This window comes from Aspergillus eucalypticola, assembly GCF_003184535.1.
Source record: "Aspergillus eucalypticola CBS 122712 chromosome Unknown BO83scaffold_6, whole genome shotgun sequence".
NCBI classification, from domain to species: Eukaryota; Fungi; Ascomycota; class Eurotiomycetes; order Eurotiales; family Aspergillaceae; genus Aspergillus; species Aspergillus eucalypticola.
The window spans coordinates 560,911-584,164 of record NW_020290280.1 but is presented as its reverse complement, the minus strand read 5'-3'; the positions used below and the strand labels follow the sequence as shown (position 1 = coordinate 584,164).

Genomic DNA, 23,254 nt, shown 5'->3' with positions numbered 1-23,254 from the left:
GCTAATTCACATTGAATAGCTCGTTTATATACTGTGCGTGCCGCTAGTATTTTCTTTGGCAATTGCTACATAATATATCCAGGTCTACAGCCCTCCATCTTGGATGTCTATTCCATAATACTACACGAATCCTGATCTATATTTCCACGTCATTCCACCAAGCAAAGCACCCCCTAATCCCATCACTCCGCAACCTCAACAATCAACTTAGTACAACTCACCCCTCGACTCAACTCATCCAACCCATCATTAACAGCCTGCAACCCGCTCCCAACAGCCCTCAGCTCCGGACTCGGCCTGATATTCCCATTAGCCAGATTCTCCCTCGCCCACGTCCCCATCCAATACCGAAACTGATCCAACCTCTTCGCCTCATCATCCATCGCCGGCATCACAAAGATGACTTCCACCCCATCCACCACCTCCACATCAGAAGGAACAACCGGCGCGGACGCAATCTTCGCTTTCACATCCCCATCCCCATCAACATCCCCCACAAAAGCCCCAACCACAGCCTGACAAATCTGCACATCCCCTACTGCAAGGAAACAATACCGAATCACACAACCATCCTCACTAGCCGTCTTAACAATCTCATCCACGACCCTCGGGTCCCTATGGTCAAACACACGATTTGCACCCAACGACCGCACATACGCATGATTCGCCGCCCCAGAAGTAGCATACACAGCTGCAAACGAAGACCCAGGCTGATCCCGAAGTACTCGGGCAACTTGCACACCCATTGAACCAACGCTAGAGGATGCGCCCCAGACTAACAGTACCTCTCTCTTCTTCCCAGTCTGACCATCAGTTTCATTATTTGTCTTCCTATCAGCTACCAGTTGCAAGCCCATCATCTCCCACGCATTAAGCGCTACCTGCACAGCAACAGGCAACATAGCCGCCTCATTCCACGAGATCATTACCCCCTCATCTGGAAGTGGTATAACATGCTGCCACGGAACAAGACACTTCTCCTGAAAAGCGCCATAGTCCGGATCGCAGCCCTTCCAAACTGAGGCGGAGTAGGCAGCGATGCGGGTGTTTCCTGGATGGAAATATTTGGGGACGTTGGTGCCGACTTCCAGGACTAAACCTGATAGGTCGAAGCCAATGACGGTAGGGTAAGAAGGGATGAAGAGGCCTGTGTCGCGCATGATGGTGTCTGCTGGGTTGAGGGCGATGGATTTGACGGCGATGAGGAGGTCGTTGGGGCCTGGGGTGGGGGTTGGGCGGGTGGTAAGGGTGAGGGGGTCCGATTTGGAGGGGAGGATAGCGGCGAGGTGGGTGGGCATTTTCTTTCGGTGAAGTAGGAGTATGCAAATGATGTTTTGGTGGTGAAGTATGAAGCCTTCAATGGGGAGAAAGTTGTAGTATGTATGGATGGTACAGATGGCAGGTTTCTTGGTGTCTCGAACTAGTTCCGGGTTGTGTGTTTGGGAAGAAGTTGGAAGAAAAATTACTGGGAGTTATCCCTGAGCCACACTCCTCTTTTATATTTGAGCATGTGTATCATGGCATGTCAATCATCTTTAGATGTATTCTGTAGTAGATCCTACAGTAGTGGAGGCAAGCGACAGCCAATCAGCGATGTCTGCATCCGAGTGTGGGTTAAGCGTTGAGATGCAAGATCCGAGACACGGTTTAGCTTATGACTAAATGCAGGTATTGGGGGCCATGACTACCACCCATTCCAAGTCCTTCCAGAATCCAATTTTTCCCAGCCGCCATGGCATCGACTGACCCTTCAGAGGTACAGGGATGCCCTAACAAGACAAAGCGAAGATCACGATTCGGGTGCCGCAATTGCAAGCTGCGGAAACTGAAGGTGGGTGCCCCTAGCACCTCGTAGATAAACCATCCCCACTGATTTATACCAAGTAGTGCGACGAAAGCAAACCACAATGCAAGCGATGTAGTTCATTCGGGGTAGTCTGCAACTTCCTATCATCTACCACCCCCGACCTCCACCCCATTCCCGCTGACTCGCGACGGTCATGGATGGTTCGAGGTACAGCATCAGTGGCAAGCCTGCAGCCCCCTCTTACCAATGCAGTGTGGACCTCAGACGCCTCAACGTTCTATCAATTAAATGCCAGGTGTCAAGACTTCATCACCCGATACCTAGGGCACAGCCTCATCACCCCCAATGATCCCAACATGGGACAAGTAAATCGCAAGCTGCTAGAACTAGCCTTTACCGTAAGTTGACCCCATCCATCACAAGTCCAGTCTTACATACTAACGACCCAATTGTAGCATCCCTACCTAATGCACGCCTCTCTAGCAGTATCACTCACTTACGACCGCCACCTAAACAGCCCGCTCGACAGCCACCGCACTCTAGAAGAATGCTACCACTGGTCGCAAAGCACCATCCTCTTCAACAAGAAGCTCCGCGAACAAATAGAACCCAACGATAGGGATCCCATATGGGGCACAGCAGCCGCGCTAGTAATTCTGACTTTCTCATCACCTAACGCACGTACTCCAGAAGAATCATGGCCACTGAACCCCTCTCCTTCTTCACATTTGGACTGGGTGCATATGAATAAGGGTAAAATGTCCTTGTGGAATATAGTCAATCCGCTGCGATCGGATAGCATCTTTCATGTTATGGCGGGGACATTTGCCCATGTGCATTCGCCGTTGCCACAAGGAGGTGTGGAGGGTATACCTCCTGCTTTGGCTGCGCTGTGTGGTATCATGGATGAGTCTACGGTGGAAACGAATCCGTATTTTCATGCTGCTCATGCAGTAGCGCAGATATTGGAGGTTGAGGATAGTGAGGTCACGATGGGTCCGGTGCAGATGTTTATGCGGTGTATTCAGGGTGGGTTTGAGGGGTTATTGAGGGATAGGGATCCTGTTGCGTTGGTGTTGCTGTACCTGTGGTACAGAAAGGCTGGACGTTGTGTTTGGTGGATTGGGCTGAGGGCGAGGGTGGAGTGTCCTGCTATTCGGATGTATTTGCGGCGGTATCATGGAGGAGATGAGGCTGTGATGGAGTTGCTTCCAGAGGGTGGTAAAACTCCTTGTGGACTATATCCGTACTAAAGGGGGATTGTACGTCTTATATCCTACAGGCAGAATACAATATAACACATAGATCCAAACAAGCCAGACCCTCTTTCAAATTATCATACTACTAGTAGCTATTCCGCACCCTCTACATCAGCCAACACACCGACAGCACTCACTCACCCATCTCATCCCCCATCTTTCTTAAAGACCCCCTTCCTCTTCCACCCTCCAAATCCCTACAAAAATACCAATACTCCAACCAGAACTCCCGCGCAGCACTATAACCCGGAATATATCGTCTCAACAACCCCTTCCACTCTCTATCCTCCTCAGTATCAGGAACCGAAGTGGCGACATATTCCCACCACACAGGAAAATACCCAGCCATCTCCCAACCAATTACCCCAGTAACTGTACCACTCTCCACCATGATATTCCCAATTGTCAGATCCCCATGCGTAAACGTATACGGCATAGCAGACGGCATGCGCTGTCGCAGCCGTACCCTCGCAGCCTCGGGAATCCTCTCATCCAACCCACGCTCCATCTCAGCCCAAAGCTCGTCATCAGATGCAAAGGGGCCGCGGAGAATCTCACCAGAGGAGCTAGAATTATTCTTGAACAGTAAGTTGGAAAATACCGGACGGCCACCGAGACATTGGATTTTATCCGACTGGAGAGTTCGGAGTTGTTGGAGATACTCGGCGACTTGCTTTGCGACGTTCTCTTTTTCCTTGGGGGTTAGTTTTGACCAGTCTTTGCGCAACGGTTCGCCGGGGATACGGCGCATTAAGGTGAGGGTGTGTTTATCTTCTTCCTCCTCCTCCCAGGATTTTATGATAGTGGGGACGGGGATTGAGGTCCGGTCCTGCACGAAGTGAATGTTTGGGACTTCGGGGGTTGGATGGTTGGGACCGTGGTCTTTCAGGATTACCTTTGAGCCGATTGACCAGATGCCTCGGTTGCCTGATTCGTAGAAGACATTGAGGTGGCTTTTGTAGTTGCAGTGGTTTTGGCGTTCGGGGGTCCAGTTGCATGCTGTGCAGGGGGTGGAGCTCATGGTGGGTGGGTGGGTGGGTGGTGGTAAACAATAACAGTTTGATCAGTGTTAGTATGACAATCTCGATGAGAGGAAGGGAAATTTCTTATTATATATAGATCCATGTCACCGATTAGGGACTAAACTTCAACTTCTTGTCTTCTTTTCTCGCCCATTCTTGTATGAAAGAAAATGGAATAAATCTTTGACTATGGAGTGACAAGCTTTCAGTCCAAGTGGATGCATTGAGGGAATCCGGAAATAACCTTAAATAGAAGAAGAAATGATAATAAGGCTTGAAGCTATGTCGTATCAGTAGTAGTTTAGCAGTGTTTAATTCGAGCAGTAACAACTTTAGACGCCTCCAATAGGTGGATACAGCCGCATATGAAGATATTAGCGCAGACATATCAATTCACAATGATACAATGATAACCTCGCATGCTACACATTTTGCTCTTATTATTGGTCGTGCGATATTAACACACCCGTACTGCATGTGAAAAATGGACTTTACCGGATTAGTATAGCTCCAGGATTGTTCTCTGGGCATTAGTTTTGTATTCAAGTTGATTGATATGATATCAGTGTTTTCCCAGACAGGGGTTACGAAGCTGTGATAGGTGGGTTTAGTTGTGATGTTAATGGCATATGAGGGAATATGGCACTAGTGAAGAGCAGTGCATTTAGGTGACAATGAATGCTAGCGCCTAGTCTATTAGTTATTCCCTGATAAGAAAGACACTCCTAATAACAGAAATTAACTGGGGAAACATACGGCCTTTTTATTCCCACTGAGCCCCCTGAGGTAGTAGAACACCAATTCAACGAACATCTAGCCCGAGCATTTTACCTACTGCCCAGCAACACTGTCTCTACACCCATATCCCACAAAATCATCAACAATAGTATCCAAAATGACCACCTTTTCAACCTCCCGCTTCCACCTCCGCCCTGCCAAACCCACTCCCACCGACCACGCCTTCATCCTGTCCGCCTTCGACTCCTCCCTCCCCTTCCTGGCCTCCATCGGCAGTCTCGACCAATGGGGCAAGACCCCCTTCTCCCAGCGAGGGGATTTCGCCGAAGCAACCCTAAAAGAACTGAATTACTCTGAAGAGTTCCGCCTCGCAGGGACTAGCGACCTGGATGGTAATCTTCGTATGTTCATCGCCGAGCGAGAACTACACCAGCAGCAGCAGCACGATGACGGACAGCTTCAAGCTGAGTTCATTCGAGTGACACCCGATGGACGACGCTTCTTACCCGTTGGATTTGCGTATGTTCGCGAGAACTGGGTGCCGAATTATGTAAAGACGCAGGTTCATCTTCCGATGCCAGATGTTAACCATGGTGGAGGAGGATTTCTTTACCTCGAGGTTATGGTGACGGATTATCGGGAAGATCGGAGGGAGCTGTCTCGCGGGGCCGGAGCGGCGCTTATCAGGGGGATCCGGGAGTATGGAGAGGCTAGAGGGATGAGGGCGTTGTGGGTGGATGGATGGGCGGGAAATGGGAGGAAATTGATCAGGTTCGTTTATCTCTATTATCTATATCATTCTGTTCATCATTTTGTGCAGTTCATGAGAATTGGGGGTGTTAACAAGGATATCTTTGATAGGTACTATGAACAGCAAGGGTTCCGGGCTGTCGGGGAGTGGAGCCATATGAGGTCGAACAATGTGCCGTGGCTGGGAACGTTGATGTGCATGGACATCTAGCTGTAGTTGAGATAGTTGTCTATTCTTTGAGCTAACCATAATATCTTATCTGAGCCAATGATTTACAATCAGTATTCAGCATTGATTGTCTTGTTAACCCCGCACAGCTGCATCTGGTTCTCTCCCCGCCTCGCATCCACGGTCGGAAAGCTTGCAGGTCATGCGATGATGACCACGGATACTATCTACTTGTCTTTCAATGCGAGCCAACTGCAAGAGACGTGGCCCAAGCTTCCAGGCCAGCTTAGCACCGCCTTGCCCCATTAGGGCAATGTTTCCATGGCCCAAGAAGCGTTACTGCATGAATCCGGGTGGAGACGGTTCCCTGGCCCGATCCCCGCCTTCCATCCGATCTGCTTGACTGTCTTATCATTCCTGCACCTCAACGGTTGCGTTGGCCTGTTAGAGTATCCATCATCCATGATCGGCTCGGCCACGGAATTGTTGCCGGTGCTGGTCCGGCCATTCTGGCCGGCCACTGCCCTCACCAGCTGTCAATAATAGCTGGACCTTCCGCCAGGGACTGCTCACAATATGTATAACAGATTATCTGTTCAACTTCAACGAATGAACCTCCAATTTACCAAAAGATAGAGAAGATGGCAGCATCACAGCGTGTGGTCATCATAGGAGCTGGAATTGTGGGCGCCAATCTGGCCGATGAATTGGTCTCTCGGGGATGGCAGGATATCACCGTCGTCGAGCAGGGCCCGTTGAACCTACCGGGCGGCTCAACCTCCCACGCCCCCGGACTGGTCTTCCAAACCAACGGTTCGAAGACGATGACTTGTCTCGCGCAATATACGGTCGACAAGCTGCGATCGCTAAGTGATGAGAATGGCATGCCGTGCTTCAATTCGATAGGAGGTCTCGAGGTGGCCACGACGCCGGCCCGAGTCGAAGAATTGAAGCGCAAGTACGGCTATGCGAAGTCCTGGGGTGTTGAAGCGCGTCTTCTAACAAAGGAAGAGTGTTTGGAGAAGTATCCCCTGCTAAATAAGGATCTCGTACTCGCTGGTCTTCACACTCCGACCGATGGTCTCGCGTTAGCTGCCCGCGCAACCCAGCTGCTCATCGCCCGGACCCAGCAGGCCGGGGTCCGCTACCGAGACTCAACGCTTGTTACAGGCATTGAACAGACAGGATCTCGTGTGACGGGCGTGAAAACCTCCCAGGGTGTAATTCCCGCTGATATCGTCATCTCCTGCGCCGGCTTTTGGGGCGTCGAAATCGGCGCCATGGCCGGCGTCTCCATCCCTCTCCTACCACTTGCCCACCAGTATGCGAAGACAACCACAGTCCCCGCTCTAGCGAACCGCGACGTCAACAACCGTCCAAATGGAATGAACGCGAGTATGCCCATCTTGCGGCATCAGGATCAAGATCTATACTACCGGGAGCATGGAGACCAGGTGGGAATTGGATACTATGGACACCGTCCAATGCCGGTGGTGGCTGCGAGCTTGGGTCAGACTCCGGAGCACGTTGACGAGAAGCATATGCCCTCGCGACTTGAGTTCACGGCACAAGACTTTGCGCCCGCATGGACAGCCTCGCAGGAGCTTCTGCCTGTCCTCCGTGATACGCAGTTGCAGGACGGATTCAACGGCATCTTCTCCTTCACCCCAGACGGAGGGCCTCTCGTCGGACAAGCGCCAAACCTCGACGGTTTCTACGTAGCAGAAGCCGTCTGGGTCACCCACTCCGCAGGAGTCGCGCGAAGCATGGCGGAGATGCTCACAGACGGAGCATCCACCATCGACCTCACAGAGTGCGAGCTGTCTCGCTTTGAGGAAGTACAGCTGAGCCGCGACTACGTCAATGAGACCTCGCAACAGAACTTCGTCGAGATCTACGACATTCTTCATCCCCTACAACCGAGAGAGTCCCCCCGACAACTTCGAGTAAGCCCCTTCTATGAGAAACAGCGGGCACTCGGGGCCTTCTTCCTCGAACTTGGCGGCTGGGAACGCCCATTCTGGTACGAAGCAAACGCACAGCTCCTCCACGCTCTCCCAGCACAATGGCAACCACCTCCCCGAGACACCTGGTCATCTCGATACACTTCCCCTATTACCGCCGTGGAAGCGTGGAAGACCCGCAATGCCGTCGCCATGTACGATTTAACCTCCTTCCACCGCGTACAAGTATCTGGACCCGGCGCAGCCACCCTCCTGCAGCGCCTAACCACAAGCGACATCACCGCCCCTCCCGGCGCCATCACACACACCCTTCTTCTCAACTCCCAGGGCAAAATCCGCAGCGACATCTTCGTCGCTCGCCTTGAACCCGACCTCTTCCAAATCGGCGCCAACACCGCAACCGATGTCGCCTACCTATCCGTCGAAGCCCGTCGTCAAGGACAACACACCCCAGCCCAATGGGTCCAAATCTCCGACATCACCGGTAACACCTGCTGCATTGGCCTCTGGGGTCCTCGCTCACGGGCTGTAATCCGCGCCGTATCCAACGACGACTTCTCCACCACCGCACTCCCCTACATGTCCGTCAAACGCGCCACTGTAGCCGGCATCCCCATAATCGCACTCCGCAAATCCTATGTTGGCGAACTCGGCTGGGAAATCCAAACGAGCGCCGAATATGGTTCCCGTCTGTGGGATATACTCTGGCAGGCTGGCAAACCACACGGTCTCATCGCCGCAGGCCGCAGCGCTATGAACGCCTTGCGGCTGGAGAAAGGAATCCGGACATATGGAGTAGACATGACGACGGAGCATGATCCACTCGAAGCTGGAGTTGCGCATCTTGTTGACCTTGAAAAAGTGGAGGAGTTTGTGGGCAAGGCTGCACTTCAGAGTGCGGCGCAGCGGAAACAGCCTCCATTGAGACGGCTGCGGTGCTTGACTGTGGATGATGGTCATTCTATGGTTATGGGCAAGGAACCTGTCCATTTTGAGGGCAGGCCCGTGGGGTATATTACTACTGCGGTGTTTAGCTATACGACGAAGAAGCCCGCTGCGTATGCGTGGCTGCCCGGGAGGGTTCGCGAGGGGGATGCAGTTGTGATTGAGTATTTCGGGAGACAGATTAAGGCGACGGTGTCGGCGGACCCGTTGGTTGATCCCAGGGGGATTAGGTTGCATCGGGAGGATACGGGTGAAGATGCGTTTGAGACGCCGTTGAAGAATCGTCTGTAGAGTTTTAGGATTAGCGATGCGCTATATTTGGCATAACGTGATGATGATGATGATGAATGAAGTAAATGAAGAGATAAAAGGTTTGAACTATTCACTTTGCATATAATCCGCTTGTCCAAACAACCACTGGGTTTTCTCCGAAACATCGTCGTCGTTCTTCTAAGGTTCATGATAAACAAGCTATAGCACCCCTCTTAGGCCTCAGACAAAACCACATTCAATTCATCTACAGCGATAATTCTCTCTGAGATGAAATAATTCCAATCAGGCATAAATGTTGTGTAACTCCAACATGCGTTCTCATTCTTCACTTCCCCCCTTTCCCCGGATACCCCATGACCTTCCACCCGTCAAACACCCTTTACCTAGGATAGGTTGTGGCCCTGTTTGTCGGATGCAGATATGATACATTTACTTATGTCCACCAGACGTTGGTTAGTCCGGAGCACAACCTGTCTTGGAACAATACCCGCCTGGATATGATGACAGATATCTCTCAGGGACAAACCGCGTGCATGCAGTAGGATTGATGTATATTTATGGATTGCATTCACAGAACAAGAACAAGCTAACACCTCAGCTACGCCACAAGCGTATGCCTCAGTTGATATCCTCATTGACTGAGTCATATGACAGTATCAAAAGTCAGCCAGCCATCGGCTCTTGGCTCTGAAGTGGAATGTATGGTCTTTACCTCATAAAATTTGCATGCTACTGTCAAGGGCCAACTCCTCCTTGCTGATGCCCGCGGGACCTTAGGGCTGATGATCACAACCAAGCATGGCATATAATCTCAAATTGATCACCGCGGGCGTCGGCCTTGTCCGTTCTTTTTTATTATTCTCGGACTGATACGCTCTTCTATCTGTGATGATAAAGGATAGATTTCAGAATGACATCCATTTCTGAGATTTCTATAACACTCGAAGTAGACACATGAGACATTAGCAACAAAACGAGCGGAACCCGCTTCTGGCCGGCCGAGCTTAAACTCCACACCTACTAAGTCCATGTAGAGAACTCCATACAACGGCCAAAGCTATCATTTTTCCCCCTTCAACAAACCAACTACCCATCCTTTAGCGCAAGAGACGCCTTGGAACCTCGATATCTAGCAGCAGAACTGGTGTTTTCCCCAAGACTTATCAGCGTACTGCAAGTGCTCAAAAGAAAAGAAAGTCTGATACTGCAGCTGGTAGAGAAAACAACTTACCGCCCATTCGCCATTAACGAAGCACCCAGCAAAACAGGGAGTCGTGTTGCAGCAGACTTCGGCGCCATCGGCGACTTCCTCGCCATTGGCAACATCGATACTGTCGGCAACGTTGGCGTTGTTGATGCTGTCCGCGACCTTGGCCACATCTGCAACGGATTCATCTCTCTGCTTGACGACACCTGCCATCCCGAGTCCGGCGAGGATGGGTACAAGGATCATGGAAGGCTTCATGGTGTGGGTGGAGTAATGTTCACGGGGGGATAAACAAGAAAAAGCGACGGTTTGTTGGAGGTTGATGGATTGTTTGAGAGGATGTGATTGCTTTTGTTTGTGCTGGTGAGGTCCCGGGGGATGTGGACTCTTTTATACCTGATGGTGAGGCTAGGGTTCCTCGAAAAATCATAATGAAGGGTAAAGAAGAATCTAAGTCTTTTCGAGCCCTTTCTTTTGCTACGCAAGGGATTGTATTGACCGCAAGAATAGTGTAACTGGTCATTCTCTTTCTCAGCTGAGCCACAGGATAGTGATATCTAAACAGGGTAGTCAACGAAATACTCATTTCATTCAAAGCGATGCATGTCCCTGGGGAGGTAACCCACAATGTGACAATATACTAGCAGCGGCATGTAATAACTATCAGTAGTGGTGACACAACATGTCATTGCAATTGATACTCTGTGACTTGTTTATTAAAGGCAGATGATTGGGTATTGGCGTCTATTGCTATTCGTTTGAAGGGCTCTCATCGTTGAAATTACCCTAGATGTACCACACTTCGTTGTTCTCGGTATATATGATCTGCTCCTCATTAATTAGGTATCGTCTGCCGTTAGGTGCAAGAAAATGAATTCCATCCCTTGTGTTATGTGTTATTGGGTACTGCTGCCTGTCTATCTGCTTCATCATCGAGTAGTATACCGTTCGATCTTCAGCGCGCTTCGCCTCCCCATAATCCCCGCGGAGACTTTCCCCGCCTTATGCAAGGCTTGCGCAAGTCATTATTCCTGTTTGACAACAAATTTTGTTATAGTGAAACCTATGATATTGGCTACTGATACCTAGGGGTTATGATGCACCCCGCATGACGCATGATGTGGGGGAAGGGTTTCCTGTCCTGTCATGTCGAGCCATAGTGACGGTTTGCGGTAAGAATTGCAGGAAGGGTATTGCAAGTTCTTTCTCCAGCTATCCTCAATCTACCAAATCCTTAGTTATCAAATGGATTGCTCTCCTGCTCTTCTTTACGATCGTGATCAGCACGCAGAGTAAGCGCAAGTAGGAGAACTGCAAGTTCAGTCATATGTGATTCTGAGCGAGTATCGTAAGGACCAAATTCATGAATCGTCAAAAATGATCGAGGACGTTCTGGATGTTGAAAGCCATGCTCAATGTATCTGAGGTACTCATCACCGTACTCGGCAAAGCTGAGCCAAATTTCATGTCTGTCTTGTGAGACTTGAAAGCGCCTGAAAACCAAAGTCCGGTTTAGTTTGTAAAAACGATGCAAACTTCTAAACGGACTGCTTACCGGAACGGAAGCTTTCCTGGTTGTTGGGGATGATTCTTAAGCCAGGCGACAAACTGTGCACCCTCCTGCATGCAGATCGCTAAGCGGGATTCCCGCCGAAGGGCTGCTTTAACTTCGATCAAAGCACGCACCTCGCCATCAACTTTGCCTCGAAGATATCCATCCGTCCTTGCCTCGTATTCTGCATCGTTGAACTTGGCTTTGAGCGACTTCCGATGAATGGTCCAGGAGCTTCCAAGAGAAGGGAAATAATCTGTGAGAGCTTGGAGAAAGTTTACTAGAGCAACATTTACAATTTGTTCGTCATCGACCGGAGGGTACGTGTCGCGTAGGAGCTCCTCGGGCCCCAGAGAGTCTCCCGTTGAGATAGACTGCGGTCCGGTGAAGATATCGTCCTCTCCGTCATTTCCTGGAGTTACTGGTTCTGTTGCGGTAGTGTTCTCTTCGAGAGTAAGCTGCTCAAAAGAAGGCTGGTTCGTTCGAGTCGGTGACGTGTAGGGCTCTCTGCGTTCTTTGCGTTCTCTTTCGCGGGTGCGTTGGCGCGTGTGCTTGGAGACCGGGGAGAACATGACACTGTTGGAAACTTCGTTGCTTTTGACCTTGGCTGCCTCGGCCTGTGAATTCTGAACTAAGAAGAAGTTCCCTTCCTTATGCTTTCCCTTAAAGCTCTCGCGATAGGTGTTCCAGGAGGGATAAGACTGAAGCATGTCTTTAGCCTGGTTCATCCACGGTTCTAGGCCAAGCCGCTTGGGATCCAGTCTAGTTCTGTGTGACTTCTTGCGAAGAACACGAAGAAGCAAATACTGACGCAATGTGATCTTCGAAGCAGAGAACAGCTTTTCCTCGTGGATGAGTTGATTGAGGACACCCTCCTTCTCTGCCAATTCAGCCCACTTGGCGGGGTTTGCAGGGACATCCTTTTGTGATTGAGTCATGACTCAAGGCACAATATGCAAAGGCTGAGTAACGGGGAGGATCGCATGGACTATATCAATGGCTATAACATCAGAGAAGAGCAGCATTGGTCAGGAGAGGAAGTAGCGGGGGGGGGGTGGGAGCGCGATGAAGGAAAGGGCGGCGCCTACGGAGACTGCTAGTCCATAAGTTGCTATTTAGAGAGATGCCACACAAGGCTGGCGGCTTTCACACTACTACGTAGCTGTGGTGTTGGCCAGTGAAGGACCTGCGCGGCAGCAGGGATCTAGTGAAGGTGGAAGGATGCCGGTCAATCACCATGAACTACCCATAATCACTCCTCATCTCAAATGAGACAGACGCCTGATCAACCTAGCTCTAACCTGTAAATTTATTCCTGATAATAGATTTCCCCTCGCGAAATTTCTTCAAGATTATAATCCGACATTGAGACATTCTTAATTAAATATCAAGATGTATCTCAAATACGCCAGTGAATGGATCGGCATGCATCGCAAAAAGGGGAAGAAGCTGTCACTGCGTCCCCCTCTCTGGGGCTGGAGTGGATAGTAGTCTGGAACCGCCCAGACCCATGATACGTAGTTGCGGGCGGTAAAAAGAGGGCGCCACGGTTGCCCCGAGACCGCCCTTTATCTAATCAACATCCTCCTCCGCCGTATCAACCTACAGTTACGCCTACTCCTTCCTTCCTCCAACTGCCTTCTCTTCTTCCTATTCCCCCCCCCCCACCACCACCACCTCACCTACCATCAATTTGCGGTATTCTTTTTTAGAATACCCTGCTTAAATGCTGGAAAGTAGAGAACATCAAGCTCGTCGACATGCCATCAAGGCCGTCGCGCAAAGCATCTCGCATCGCCCGGGAAATCGATACCAGCACAAAGACTTGGATGACCTCCCTATTCAGATCCTCCACATGCCCCTATCCGCCGATGGGACCCCATTATTCAAACCTGAATTTTTCTGGCCCTACCAGAAGCCCCTTCCAGACCCGAATGAGGAGATAGAGTTCTCGCCCTCCAGCCCGAACGAAGCTATGAATCCGCTGGACGAGGCAATGGTCCTCAGCGACTATTTCGGGGAATATATCACCGATGCCACCCTGATTCACAAGGTTGATTGGCAACATAATCCCAGACAGTATGATCCATTTCTATTCACAAGACAGAACCAATTCATCTTTCGACGAACAAATTACTGATCGGTGTCCAGGACCATTGACTTTCCATGTATTCTTCACGAGATTGACCAGGAGAAGTCTTTGGACTGGCGTGTGGATGGTATAACTGGCATTCCGGGTGGACCTCGAATGAAATCTCTTCTACTCGAAAGTGTGGACGCGGACGATGAACAGATCACCCGTGGGGAGATCTTATGTATGTGTCGGATCATGACTACTTGCCTCCGTTCCAGAATGTATTTTGCCCATCAAGTCAGTCCGGTGAGTGCTGTGAATTCCTGCTTTTGTCTCATTTCTATTTCCGTAGCTAATTTGCCCAAGGTACTACTCATCTCTTTCGTCGGCCCGAGACATGCTCGCATTCTCCTGGGCCATCATGATGGCACCAACCTGGTGATCCGTCAGTCTAAACGCTTTGCATTCTGGGAACGGAACATACCCGACATGAAAATCTTGCTTCGATGGTGGTGCTCGTCTGCGATTGGGGATACCACCAATGGGTAGGAGAGGCTTAGTCCTCACCTGATACTGCCTCACATCGACGTTATGTCTGGTTTATATTCTTTCAAGCATGTTCGGGTCGGTGTTGTGGGTCCGGTTTGGTTATATTTAATGAAAGGAGCGGGATTATGGCGTTAATTGATGGGGTGTATTGTTTGTAGCCTGTCGGGTACAATAAGGGCTACGTACATCTTATGTCTTTACGATGGATTGGAGTTGGGGAGCACTAAAGGAACCATGGCTTTTCAAAATAGCCCCATTATTGTCTGTCAATGATATTGAGTTGATACCATCAATATTGATTTTACTAGATACCATATAATTAATATCATTCAGATGTTTTTATCGAACCATCATTGGAGCCTGAGCTGGCAAGAGTAGCCGTTCTCCTACTCCAGTTGCCGAAGACATGATGAACACTATCCCGTATCATTTATTGGAATAATGGAAGGTATCATTGTCAAGTATGGCAATGGTCATGCAGAGTAGAATACTAACGTAAACGAAACGACAGACATAGTTTGGAGTACATGATGTAAGAACCACATGATGTCTCCATGAGTTGGTTATTGACGTAGAATCAGAGAGCGACTGAATAACCCCTCTTTATGGCGTGAGCATGGGGACTAGTGGGCGCGGGGAACGTAACCTCATGTGTCGCTGCTTTCCTTTCTTGCACCTAGTATCTCTTGTAAAGCAATAGGTATATGCCCTGCACAAAGGTTTTTCACAATTCGAGCTATAGTATTCTGTACGAAGCAGTACTTTGTCCTTGGGGACTTCCAGATCTGCTGCATAAGCTTTGGATATACTATTCAGCATATTTGGGAACTCAGGTTACCATTTGCCAATGATTTGAACACCCAAACAATAAGAGGACGTTCTCAACCAGACTTACGACAGATTCGACCACTTTTATGTTGTCTTGTTAATTCATGTTAAAGCTGTCCAAGTTAAGTATGGCTAGTCGTATATCTCACTGGACGCCTTCATAGCTACCATAAAGCACAGTTATAGAGCTACCGATAGAGCAAAAAAATTTTTATGAAATCGAATAAAGCGTAGAAATCCTTCGGCGAGCTTCGAACAACATACTCGTGACATGTGTGGGGACCTCGAAATAGAAACAAATACAATGGAAGATCAATCGGAGACAGTAAGTGACCTATGCAGGGATTTATGGTGGTTAATCGTCCTTAGGAAATATAAATGGAAGCTGAGAAAGGGAGGCTGGAGAATTGAAACGGTGATACAAATCATCTGCGGGACTAAATAGACTCAATGATGACAGGCCGAAAACTTCCACTCAGTCTGAGAATTTACTGGTCATGTTCTACAGTGACTTGGACTGTCACCACCACTATCCCTTGAATACATACGTTGCGTGTTCATTCAATCAAGTAGTATGGTGGGTGGGGAGGGACAGTTGATAAGGGATAGAAAGAGACGAGAAGTGACGTCAAGATGGAAGTTACTAGTTGAATACGCAGTATACTAGACCTATTGCAGTGGTCATCTCCTAGTTTTCCTACCTTAGCCCTAACATGAGAAGTTGCGGCACAAGGACGAAAAAGGTTCGTTCTATTTCATGTGTCGTCTACCAATGTTGTGGGGCTTCTTCCCCGTGCACAAACAAGCAATGTCACCGAATGACTTTGACAGGGAATCTGATGGTCCGATCCCTAGTGCCTTACTGCTGAACATGCCAGGGACTTCTTTGAATGCGATGCCTGATATATATTTCCCCTACCACGTACCCACTTAGTTATTCCGCGGGGCATTTCCATAGGAGCTGATAGGCCGACAGGCAACATCATCCACAAAGTAAATCCGGGCCGATGATCCTCTCCCAACCGAAAAGCTTCATTCATCTACCCAGGAATCGAACTTCCACCGCTTCTTGTTCCCCTCTTTCGTCACCGCAGCGATGGATATCCTATAGCATGAACCTTCCCGAAAAAAACATCAAATAATAGAAAAAGATATACACGGGAATAAACAGAGAAAAAGGCAATGAGCGTCCCTCAACTCTCCACCCAGCTCACCGAAGCACCAACCCACTTCCCAAATTGTTGTCTATCAATCTCCAGCACCCTAATAGCCCACCTAGCATGGCTCCTCCCTAAAAGGCCCGCGTTCACCCTATCAATAGGTTGTGGATCCGGTCTCCTTGAAGCTCTAATACTACATAACCACCCCAACGTCCAACTCACCGGAATAGAAGTCTCCACATCAGTCAACCGCTACCTTGCAGAAGAGGACTTCGACGTGGTCAGCGGGACTTGGGATCTGTATGCGCGTGCGCCGCAGACGGCAGCATGGATGTTTGTTTACCCGCGTGAACCGAAGCTGGTTAGCAAGTATATTGAAAAGTATGGTGAGGGACCTGAGTCGTCAGTGCAGATGATTCTGTGGTTAGGACCTCGCGCGGATTGGACCGATTATGAGCCGTGCTTTCGCAACTCGTCATTCTCGGATGTGTGTATCCCTGAGGATGTGGGAATGATGGGGTTTGAGATGTTGGCTGTTATGCGCAGGAGGTAGCGGTGTGTTTGATGTTGGAAGGAGAATTATTATTTATCACCAGTGTATACATCTGTTTGGGTCGTCGGACAGGGCCCGCGAGATATACAATTTCCTGGCTGGTAGCAGGATGGGTTAGGCGACAGGATCTGCGGAAGATGCAAGAGGTTCGCTGATCCTTACTACTACTCCTGTTGCTGCTGCTGCTACCATCTGATATCCGGTCGGTCATCCAAGGGATCTTAGCAGCGTCATCATATTTCCAAGCCTTGATATACTATATGTCACTATCATATTCAAGACATGAAAAGCTTCGAACTCAATGAACTAGTAGGAGTAGGAGTCCGTCAACAGGCTCCATTGCAACAATTTCAGTCCCCAGTTTCCAGATTATTCCACCAAATCATAGGCTAGTAACTATAGATCTCATTTTCCATATCTTTCTATCAGTAGAATCCCCCGGCTCCGCCGTTTTCTAGGGTTCAGACATGATACTCCCCATACCAGTCTCCTCTTCCTATCCCTATCATGCATCATGCGGGATGTCCACGTCACTCAGCACACAATGCTACAAAGACAGCCGGTGGCTTGCGTGAACCTTGCATGGGGTGTAGAGAGAGCTATGCAATGAGCGACTTCCGGTAGCCAATGAAAAGCAAGAGGTATATCGATCATGCTAGAGCTGAATCGTGGTAGTAGACGAGAAACAAGGATACTACGTAAAATTGTAAAATAAATTAGAAGTAGGTATACCCCTTGGAAGTTCATCCTCACGTCCGCAACCATATTCCGCGGATCAAGGGAGGTCTTCTGATGTACTGTGTAGTGGTCTTAGCGTCAACAATTGATAGTAGCCCTAATTGATTCGCATCACGTCATATATAGTCTTGGAATGCTTGCGTGGCTTTGCTTCCTGCTTATACTGTAAATGGGCAACAATCAGTTCTATCTTTCCTCGATGATCTTCCCAAGTTACTAACCAGAGTCAATGCCTGAGATAGGCATCCTACCTTGACGCAACCCATTAGTACGGTACCACTTTCTTGCAGATAGGACAAGATACCATCTCGTCACTCAATGACCTAAGTTAAGGAGATAGTGACTGTCTGTCACACTACATGGCGGTCAATTCCAGCCTTGCGTAGCATAGCGAAGATCTGCAAACTACATAATATCTCAGGGCTGCAGATTACATACTACTATTCTAAACAGCCAGGGTTCATAAAATGGCCGGTAGCTCCGTGAAGAAGAAAAAGAAAAAGAGCATTCACTCAAGCTATCTCATCGTCTAGTCTATCGCCTGTTACCATACCACCTCACTCCAGCCCTTCTCCATCAGCTCCCTTCGTCTACCAACTACAATCCACCCAACATGAAGGTTTCCATTGCCTTTGTGCCCCTCCTTGCCGGGCTCGGAATGGCCGGCCCCATGCGCAAGAGAGAAGAGCATGTTGCCGGAGTTGCAGGCGTCGCTGGTCTCACCGATCTCACCGATGTCGCTGGTGTCGCTGGTGTTGCCGGCGTTGATAACAGCATCAACCGTGCTCGCAGCATCGACGTTGCGAATGTTGCAGATGTTGCCGACGTCGCTGGTCTCACTGATCTAACCGATCTCACCGATGTTGCTGGTGTTGCTGGTGTTGCAGGCGTTGCAAACAGCATCAACCGCGCTCGCAGTATCGACGTTGCTGACGTCGCCGATCTCACTGATCTCACTGATCTCACTGATCTAACCGATCTCACCGATGTTGCTGGTGTTGCTGGTGTTGCCAACTAGAAGGATGAATGATGCAGGATTCTTGGTGCATTTGGTAGCCAGTCAATCTGCTCATTTGGTCAGTCCCTGCAATCAATTAGAGCAGTCTTTCAAGCTCGAGGCAGCAGTGTACTAACAAATCATGAATCAAAGAAAACTGTACGGTTACAACCACTTCGAACTCAGCGTGGGCGCCAAGATATGGATGGGATAATCCCGAATAGACGGTTTTGGTCGTCACTGTGGGCACGCTCGACTGGTCAAAACCGGTTCCTCTGGTTATGATGAAATGATGATTTCTTTTGGGATACAACTAGCCATCTACCAGATATAATATGTAGTGGTTAATGAAGAGGAGCCATTTCCACCGTTATGTCCAGGAGCTCTGGTTCTCCTGCTCAAGTAGACAAAGGAATCATCAACAGGGTGCTTCATATAGGATATCATATATCACAGACGGGCCGATCCTTATCGAGCTGTATCTGAGCATAGAGAAGCTCTAAAGCCGATTGAGCATCTAGATTTCAAACTATTCAGTTGTTCCATAGGTCTGAAATCTAGTGCATGGCATCCTCTATAACAATCGGGGGTGTCAGCCCTATATTTTGACCGATCAAAGGGTACACCTGTATATCCAAGGTCTTCTGTTTGAGTTTACATATGAATAGGTCATTTCAAAACCCTATATGCCGACTATATGAATCCATGGGGTATAGGAAAAAAAAAAGATATTGTGCTGACAGGTATTAGTTTATCGGCTGTGATCACAACACATTCTCAGAAACTTTGGTTACTGGCCTATTATAGTAACTAGCCTAACAATTAAACAGACTAGCCCATTAGCTAGTCTGCTAGCTACACACTAAGATACGACCAACCCACCACGTCGAGCGTGAGCCCTATCTCCTGCTTCGTACTGGCTAATGTGCGGCTTGGAATAAGCATCATACAGTAAGCTGATATAAGTTGGTCAGCCATGAAACGATGCTTACACTTTAAAATCAACTACCCACTTATGTTCCAATCCATTCGAGAAATTATCTTTGTTTGATTGCATACGTGAAGCCCTAAGTTGCGACCATGAGCACATCTCACTTTTGAGTTACCGAGCACACCATTCAGTGTCCCTCTCTCCGGGAATATCACCATGGAGTCAAAAGCGGTCAAAAATACATTTAGCAATTAGACAATACGTTCCTCTCAATAATCCCCACCCTGTACCGGAAGATATTACAATGTCGCGGGACATGCAAATGGGATTCCTAAGGTCAGGAAGCGTGCTATCAGTAGACTACATTAGTGCTGAGCAAAGGACATACTAATACTACTACAGGAGTGATACGAGCCTCTATGGGACGACCTTCTTGCAACGAGCAAGGTGAACATCAAGGCCATTTGGTTCGCAGACTATGCAAATCAGGGCGCCAGTGGAGTTTTGAATGAAGATAAACTGGGTGATGATCGTGACTTGTTGGCACTGTTCTCAAAACTCCTTAATACAGCTGATGATTCTCTATTAGCAAATTGGTTTGACCATTCCCGGGATCTCTTATCGATGGTTACGCATTCTCAAGACCAAATTCAGCCCCCAATTGCAGGGGTTGCACACAGCTTCAGCTGCTCGCCATTTTATGCAGCCCACCCAACACCCTAGACATCATTCCTTCTACTTCCCTGCTACCAAAGAATGACCATCTAACCAACAATCCAGCGTCCATTTCTCCCTCATGCACCCCCGTCTCTTCCACACCCTCATCTTTCTCGAGCCATGATCCAAATCGAAAGTCCCAACAAGCTCGGTGGCCGCAGCCCTGCCCTCTGGGCTAGCACCCGCCCCGACCTCTGGCCGTCCCGGTCCGAAGCTGAAAAGAACATCCGAGTAATCCTTTGTGGCGCAGATGGGATTCTCGTGCGGTCGCAAAATACATTGAAAATGGTCTTCGGTCTGTTCCGACGGCTTTGTACCCGCTTGATCCCCCGTCCTCTAACGGAAAGATGTCAAACCCGAAAGTGACACCAAACTCAGTGACATTGACAACCACCAAAGCTCAAGAAGCATGGACGTATCTGCGCTTTAACGTAACGCCATATGCAGATACTACTAAGTAGGATAGGAGTAGTGGTAGTGCTGAGCGCTTCCTCAGTTTGGATTTGGCCACATCAGCCAAAGAAGGCACCAACAACCACCCCAGCTACGTAGCGACCTGTCCTTGGACAAGTCTCGCGTTCGAGTTCTTGCCTTATATTCGGCCATCAGTTCTATTTGTTTGGGGAGAGAAAATTCATATCAATACCCCCGGTGCGCGCAGAGATGATAAGCTGTTACGTGTTGGCACTGGGCTTGGAGGTAGTGGGCATGTTCGGGCAGGGATGGTTCGGGATGAGGTTGTGAAAGGGGCATCTCATACGGTTCCCTTTGAAGAGGTGGGTGAGACGGCAGGTGTGGTTTCAGACTGGTTGGTAGAGCAGGGGAAGAGGTACATGGAGGAGAAGAAGTTTTGGGGGAAGTATGATAGTCAGAAGTCGGAGAGGGGTGGGTTGGCGTTGTCGGAGAATGGATGGAGTATGTCAAGTTGCCAGTTGATACGAAGCGGGAGAGGAAGGGGAGTCGATTGTAGATACTCAATTGTACTGCTTGGTGTATGCTATGTCGAAGATACTTATATATTGTTCCATACTATTTGGAGCGAAACGGTTTCGAAGTATCTCCGTAGGAGTGATATGCAAGTCAAGGACGAATTCATAGATAAACGCTTGTATTAGATCACGATAACACGATTTCAAAAACTGTTCCAAAGCCCCGTTACCGCCATATTTACATTGGCCTTGGTAGCAGAAAGTCTAGCTTAACGCAGTAATATAGGCTGTGTGATGATAGCAGCATCCTACGGAGTACTCCGAGGACACTCCGATATAGTAGTGTGATACGGAAAGACAAACCCGCCGCTTACGCATATATGGTCGGTGCGCATCACGTGAATCCCCGCGGATGGGGCTAGACTAGCGGGAATCCTCCGATCACGGCGTCCGTTAAGCGGATGTTTTTCTCCAGCCAGCAGGAACTCTCTTCCTTACATCCCCTTTAGCAAGGTATTCACAATGGCTGCTGCTGCTAGGACGCTTCGCATAGGTCAATTGCTCCTCTCTATCTCTTAATATCTCTCTGCGCCCGTCTAGTTGCTGACATCTTCCCTCATGCAGGTCTCATCCCCGGTGACGGCATCGGCCGAGAGGTCATTCCGGTGAGTCACCCCAGCGAATAGCTCACTTTAGAAACACCAATTCTAATAAAACTTTCTTCATCAGGCCGGCCGGAAGGTTCTGGAGTCTCTCCCCTCCTCCATGAACCTCAAGTTCAGCTTCGTCGACCTAGATGCGGGTTTCGACACCTTCAAGCGCACCGGTAGCGCTCTCCCCGATAAGACGGTCGAGATCCTCAAGAAGGAGTGTGATGGTGCCCTGTTCGGAGCTGTCAGGTGGGTGCTACGTTGATATCCTCGTCCTCATCTTTCACTTAATTGCCATCTGACCAATTCCTCCACAGCTCCCCCAGCACCAAGGTCGCCGGCTACTCCTCCCCCATCGTCGCCCTCCGCAAGAAGCTCGACCTGTACGCCAACGTCCGCCCCGTCAAGACCACCGCCGGCAGCACCGACGGCAAGCCCATTGACCTGGTGATTGTGCGTGAGAACACCGAGGATCTCTACGTCAAGGAGGAGCAGACCAAGGAGACCCCCAATGGCAAGGTTGCCGAGGCTATTAAGCGTATCTCCGAGAACGCTTCCTCCCGCATCTCCACCATTGCCGGTGAAATCGCCCTCCGTCGCCAGAAGATCCGCAGTGTTGCTGGTATCGCTGGTCTCCGCACCGAGCCCATGGTGACCATCACCCACAAGTCCAACGTTCTCTCCCAGACCGACGGTCTCTTCCGTGAGACCGCCCGCAAGGCCCTCTCCGCCGACCGCTTCTCCTCCGTCCAGGTTGAGGAGCAGATTGTCGACTCCATGGTTTACAAGCTCTTCCGTCAGCCCGAATACTACGACGTCATTGTCGCCCCCAACTTGTACGGTGACATTTTGTCGGATGGTGCCGCTGCCCTGGTTGGCAGTCTGGGACTGGTTCCTAGCGCTAACGTTGGTGATGGCTTCGCTATCGGTGAGCCCTGCCACGGCAGTGCCCCTGACATTGAGGGCAAGGGTATTGCCAACCCCATTGCCACTCTGCGCAGTGTTGCCTTGATGCTGGAGTTCTTGGGCGAGGAGACTGCCGCTGCCAAGATCTACACTGCTGTTGATGCCAATCTCGATGAGGCCAAGTTCCTTTCTCCTGACATGGGTGGTAAGGCTACTACCCAGGAGGTTCTGGATGATGTCTTGAAGAGGTTGTAAAGGGTTGTTGGAAATGACTCTTGATGTATAAATAGCGAGATAAAAGAATAAGCTTTCTAGAGCGAATATGATGTCAACTTCCTTATAAAAATGGAGCGGGTCTGTGATAATAGATAACCATGATGCCTAGCTTACTACAATACGGGAGGCTCAAGACAGGAAGGCGGGCTGTTCCATTGTCTATCATTTTTTCTGATCCCGTGAGCAGGTAAATAGAACAAGAGGCAGTCTAGAATCACCATGGCACGTGCCGACGATTACATCTAAGAAATACAGCAAGT

The 23,254-nt window shown here is 49.4% G+C and overlaps 12 protein-coding genes across 12 annotated transcripts; 8 read left to right on the top strand and 4 right to left on the bottom strand.

Annotated features, from left to right (window-relative positions):
- Positions 1 to 138: 138 nt before the first annotated feature.
- Positions 139 to 1,298, bottom strand: BO83DRAFT_356204 (zinc-binding alcohol dehydrogenase family protein; the record flags this gene model as incomplete). Its single annotated transcript, XM_025529187.1, has 1 exon — positions 139 to 1,298. The coding sequence occupies one exon, from the start codon at positions 1,296 to 1,298 to the stop codon at positions 183 to 185; it is 1,116 nt and encodes a 371-aa protein (XP_025390605.1). The 3' UTR covers positions 139 to 182.
- A 410-nt stretch (positions 1,299 to 1,708) lies between these two features.
- Positions 1,709 to 3,060, top strand: BO83DRAFT_356201 (Zn(II)2Cys6 transcription factor domain-containing protein; the record flags this gene model as incomplete). The annotated part of the gene is made up of 3 exons (XM_025529186.1): positions 1,709 to 1,831; positions 1,888 to 2,205; positions 2,263 to 3,060. The coding sequence occupies exons 1-3, from the start codon at positions 1,733 to 1,735 to the stop codon at positions 3,058 to 3,060; spliced, it is 1,215 nt and encodes a 404-aa protein (XP_025390604.1). The 5' UTR covers positions 1,709 to 1,732.
- A 139-nt stretch (positions 3,061 to 3,199) lies between these two features.
- On the bottom strand, positions 3,200 to 4,087 carry BO83DRAFT_461022 (kinase-like protein; the record flags this gene model as incomplete). Its single annotated transcript, XM_025537234.1, has 1 exon — positions 3,200 to 4,087. One exon carries the CDS (start codon positions 4,085 to 4,087, stop codon positions 3,200 to 3,202), a length of 888 nt encoding a protein of 295 aa, XP_025390603.1.
- Positions 4,088 to 4,822: 735 nt separating this feature from the next.
- On the top strand, positions 4,823 to 5,787 carry BO83DRAFT_415281 (uncharacterized protein; the record flags this gene model as incomplete). Its single annotated transcript, XM_025534625.1, has 1 exon — positions 4,823 to 5,787. Exon 1 carries the CDS (start codon positions 4,984 to 4,986, stop codon positions 5,785 to 5,787), a length of 804 nt encoding a protein of 267 aa, XP_025390602.1. The 5' UTR covers positions 4,823 to 4,983.
- Positions 5,788 to 6,182: 395 nt separating this feature from the next.
- BO83DRAFT_376356 (GcvT family protein) lies at positions 6,183 to 9,066 on the top strand. Its single transcript, XM_025530691.1, has one exon. It carries the CDS (start codon positions 6,387 to 6,389, stop codon positions 8,943 to 8,945), a length of 2,559 nt encoding a protein of 852 aa, XP_025390601.1. The 5' UTR covers positions 6,183 to 6,386; the 3' UTR covers positions 8,946 to 9,066.
- A 990-nt stretch (positions 9,067 to 10,056) lies between these two features.
- Positions 10,057 to 10,392, bottom strand: BO83DRAFT_424745 (uncharacterized protein; the record flags this gene model as incomplete). Its single annotated transcript, XM_025535171.1, has 2 exons — positions 10,057 to 10,098; positions 10,159 to 10,392. 2 exons carry the CDS (start codon positions 10,390 to 10,392, stop codon positions 10,057 to 10,059), a joined length of 276 nt encoding a protein of 91 aa, XP_025390600.1.
- Positions 10,393 to 11,368: 976 nt separating this feature from the next.
- On the bottom strand, positions 11,369 to 12,624 carry BO83DRAFT_307497 (uncharacterized protein; the record flags this gene model as incomplete). Its single annotated transcript, XM_025527336.1, has 2 exons — positions 11,369 to 11,627; positions 11,690 to 12,624. The coding sequence occupies 2 exons, from the start codon at positions 12,622 to 12,624 to the stop codon at positions 11,369 to 11,371; spliced, it is 1,194 nt and encodes a 397-aa protein (XP_025390599.1).
- A 719-nt stretch (positions 12,625 to 13,343) lies between these two features.
- On the top strand, positions 13,344 to 14,614 carry BO83DRAFT_435422 (uncharacterized protein). The gene is made up of 3 exons (XM_025535884.1): positions 13,344 to 13,765; positions 13,838 to 14,066; positions 14,127 to 14,614. The coding sequence occupies exons 1-3, from the start codon at positions 13,413 to 13,415 to the stop codon at positions 14,307 to 14,309; spliced, it is 765 nt and encodes a 254-aa protein (XP_025390598.1). The 5' UTR covers positions 13,344 to 13,412; the 3' UTR covers positions 14,310 to 14,614.
- Positions 14,615 to 16,212: 1,598 nt separating this feature from the next.
- On the top strand, positions 16,213 to 17,178 carry BO83DRAFT_435421 (uncharacterized protein). The gene has a single exon (XM_025535883.1). It carries the CDS (start codon positions 16,320 to 16,322, stop codon positions 16,848 to 16,850), a length of 531 nt encoding a protein of 176 aa, XP_025390597.1. The 5' UTR covers positions 16,213 to 16,319; the 3' UTR covers positions 16,851 to 17,178.
- A 1,023-nt stretch (positions 17,179 to 18,201) lies between these two features.
- Positions 18,202 to 18,606, top strand: BO83DRAFT_386497 (uncharacterized protein; the record flags this gene model as incomplete). The annotated part of the gene is made up of 1 exon (XM_025532670.1): positions 18,202 to 18,606. One exon carries the CDS (start codon positions 18,202 to 18,204, stop codon positions 18,604 to 18,606), a length of 405 nt encoding a protein of 134 aa, XP_025390596.1.
- Positions 18,607 to 19,282: 676 nt separating this feature from the next.
- Positions 19,283 to 21,203, top strand: BO83DRAFT_396814 (uncharacterized protein; the record flags this gene model as incomplete). The annotated part of the gene is made up of 7 exons (XM_025533157.1): positions 19,283 to 19,328; positions 19,688 to 19,737; positions 19,931 to 20,185; positions 20,297 to 20,439; positions 20,466 to 20,664; positions 20,695 to 21,118; positions 21,139 to 21,203. The coding sequence occupies 7 exons, from the start codon at positions 19,283 to 19,285 to the stop codon at positions 21,201 to 21,203; spliced, it is 1,182 nt and encodes a 393-aa protein (XP_025390595.1).
- A 441-nt stretch (positions 21,204 to 21,644) lies between these two features.
- lysB (homoisocitrate dehydrogenase lysB) lies at positions 21,645 to 23,047 on the top strand. Its single transcript, XM_025528329.1, has 4 exons — positions 21,645 to 21,715; positions 21,787 to 21,827; positions 21,892 to 22,061; positions 22,130 to 23,047. The coding sequence occupies exons 1-4, from the start codon at positions 21,685 to 21,687 to the stop codon at positions 22,971 to 22,973; spliced, it is 1,086 nt and encodes a 361-aa protein (XP_025390594.1). The 5' UTR covers positions 21,645 to 21,684; the 3' UTR covers positions 22,974 to 23,047.
- The last annotated feature ends 207 nt before the right edge of the window (positions 23,048 to 23,254 follow it).

Bases quoted from the DNA above. Each gene is read 5' to 3' on its own strand.
- BO83DRAFT_435422 (XM_025535884.1), top strand. From the start codon at position 13,413: ATGCTGGAAAGTAGAGAACATCAAGCTCGTCGACATGCCATCAAGGCC. The intron at 13,766-13,837 runs GTATGATCCATT...ATCGGTGTCCAG, and splicing joins TGGCAACATAATCCCAGACA to GACCATTGACTTTCCATGTA. The intron at 14,067-14,126 runs GTGAGTGCTGTG...AATTTGCCCAAG, and splicing joins TTGCCCATCAAGTCAGTCCG to GTACTACTCATCTCTTTCGT.
- lysB (XM_025528329.1), top strand. From the start codon at position 21,685: ATGGCTGCTGCTGCTAGGACGCTTCGCATAG. The intron at 21,828-21,891 runs GTGAGTCACCCC...TTTCTTCATCAG, and splicing joins TCGGCCGAGAGGTCATTCCG to GCCGGCCGGAAGGTTCTGGA. The intron at 22,062-22,129 runs GTGGGTGCTACG...ATTCCTCCACAG, and splicing joins GCCCTGTTCGGAGCTGTCAG to CTCCCCCAGCACCAAGGTCG.
- BO83DRAFT_376356 (XM_025530691.1), top strand. From the start codon at position 6,387: ATGGCAGCATCACAGCGTGTGGTCATCATAGGAGCTGGAATTGTGGGC.
- BO83DRAFT_435421 (XM_025535883.1), top strand. From the start codon at position 16,320: ATGAGCGTCCCTCAACTCTCCACCCAGCTCACCGAAGCACCAACCCAC.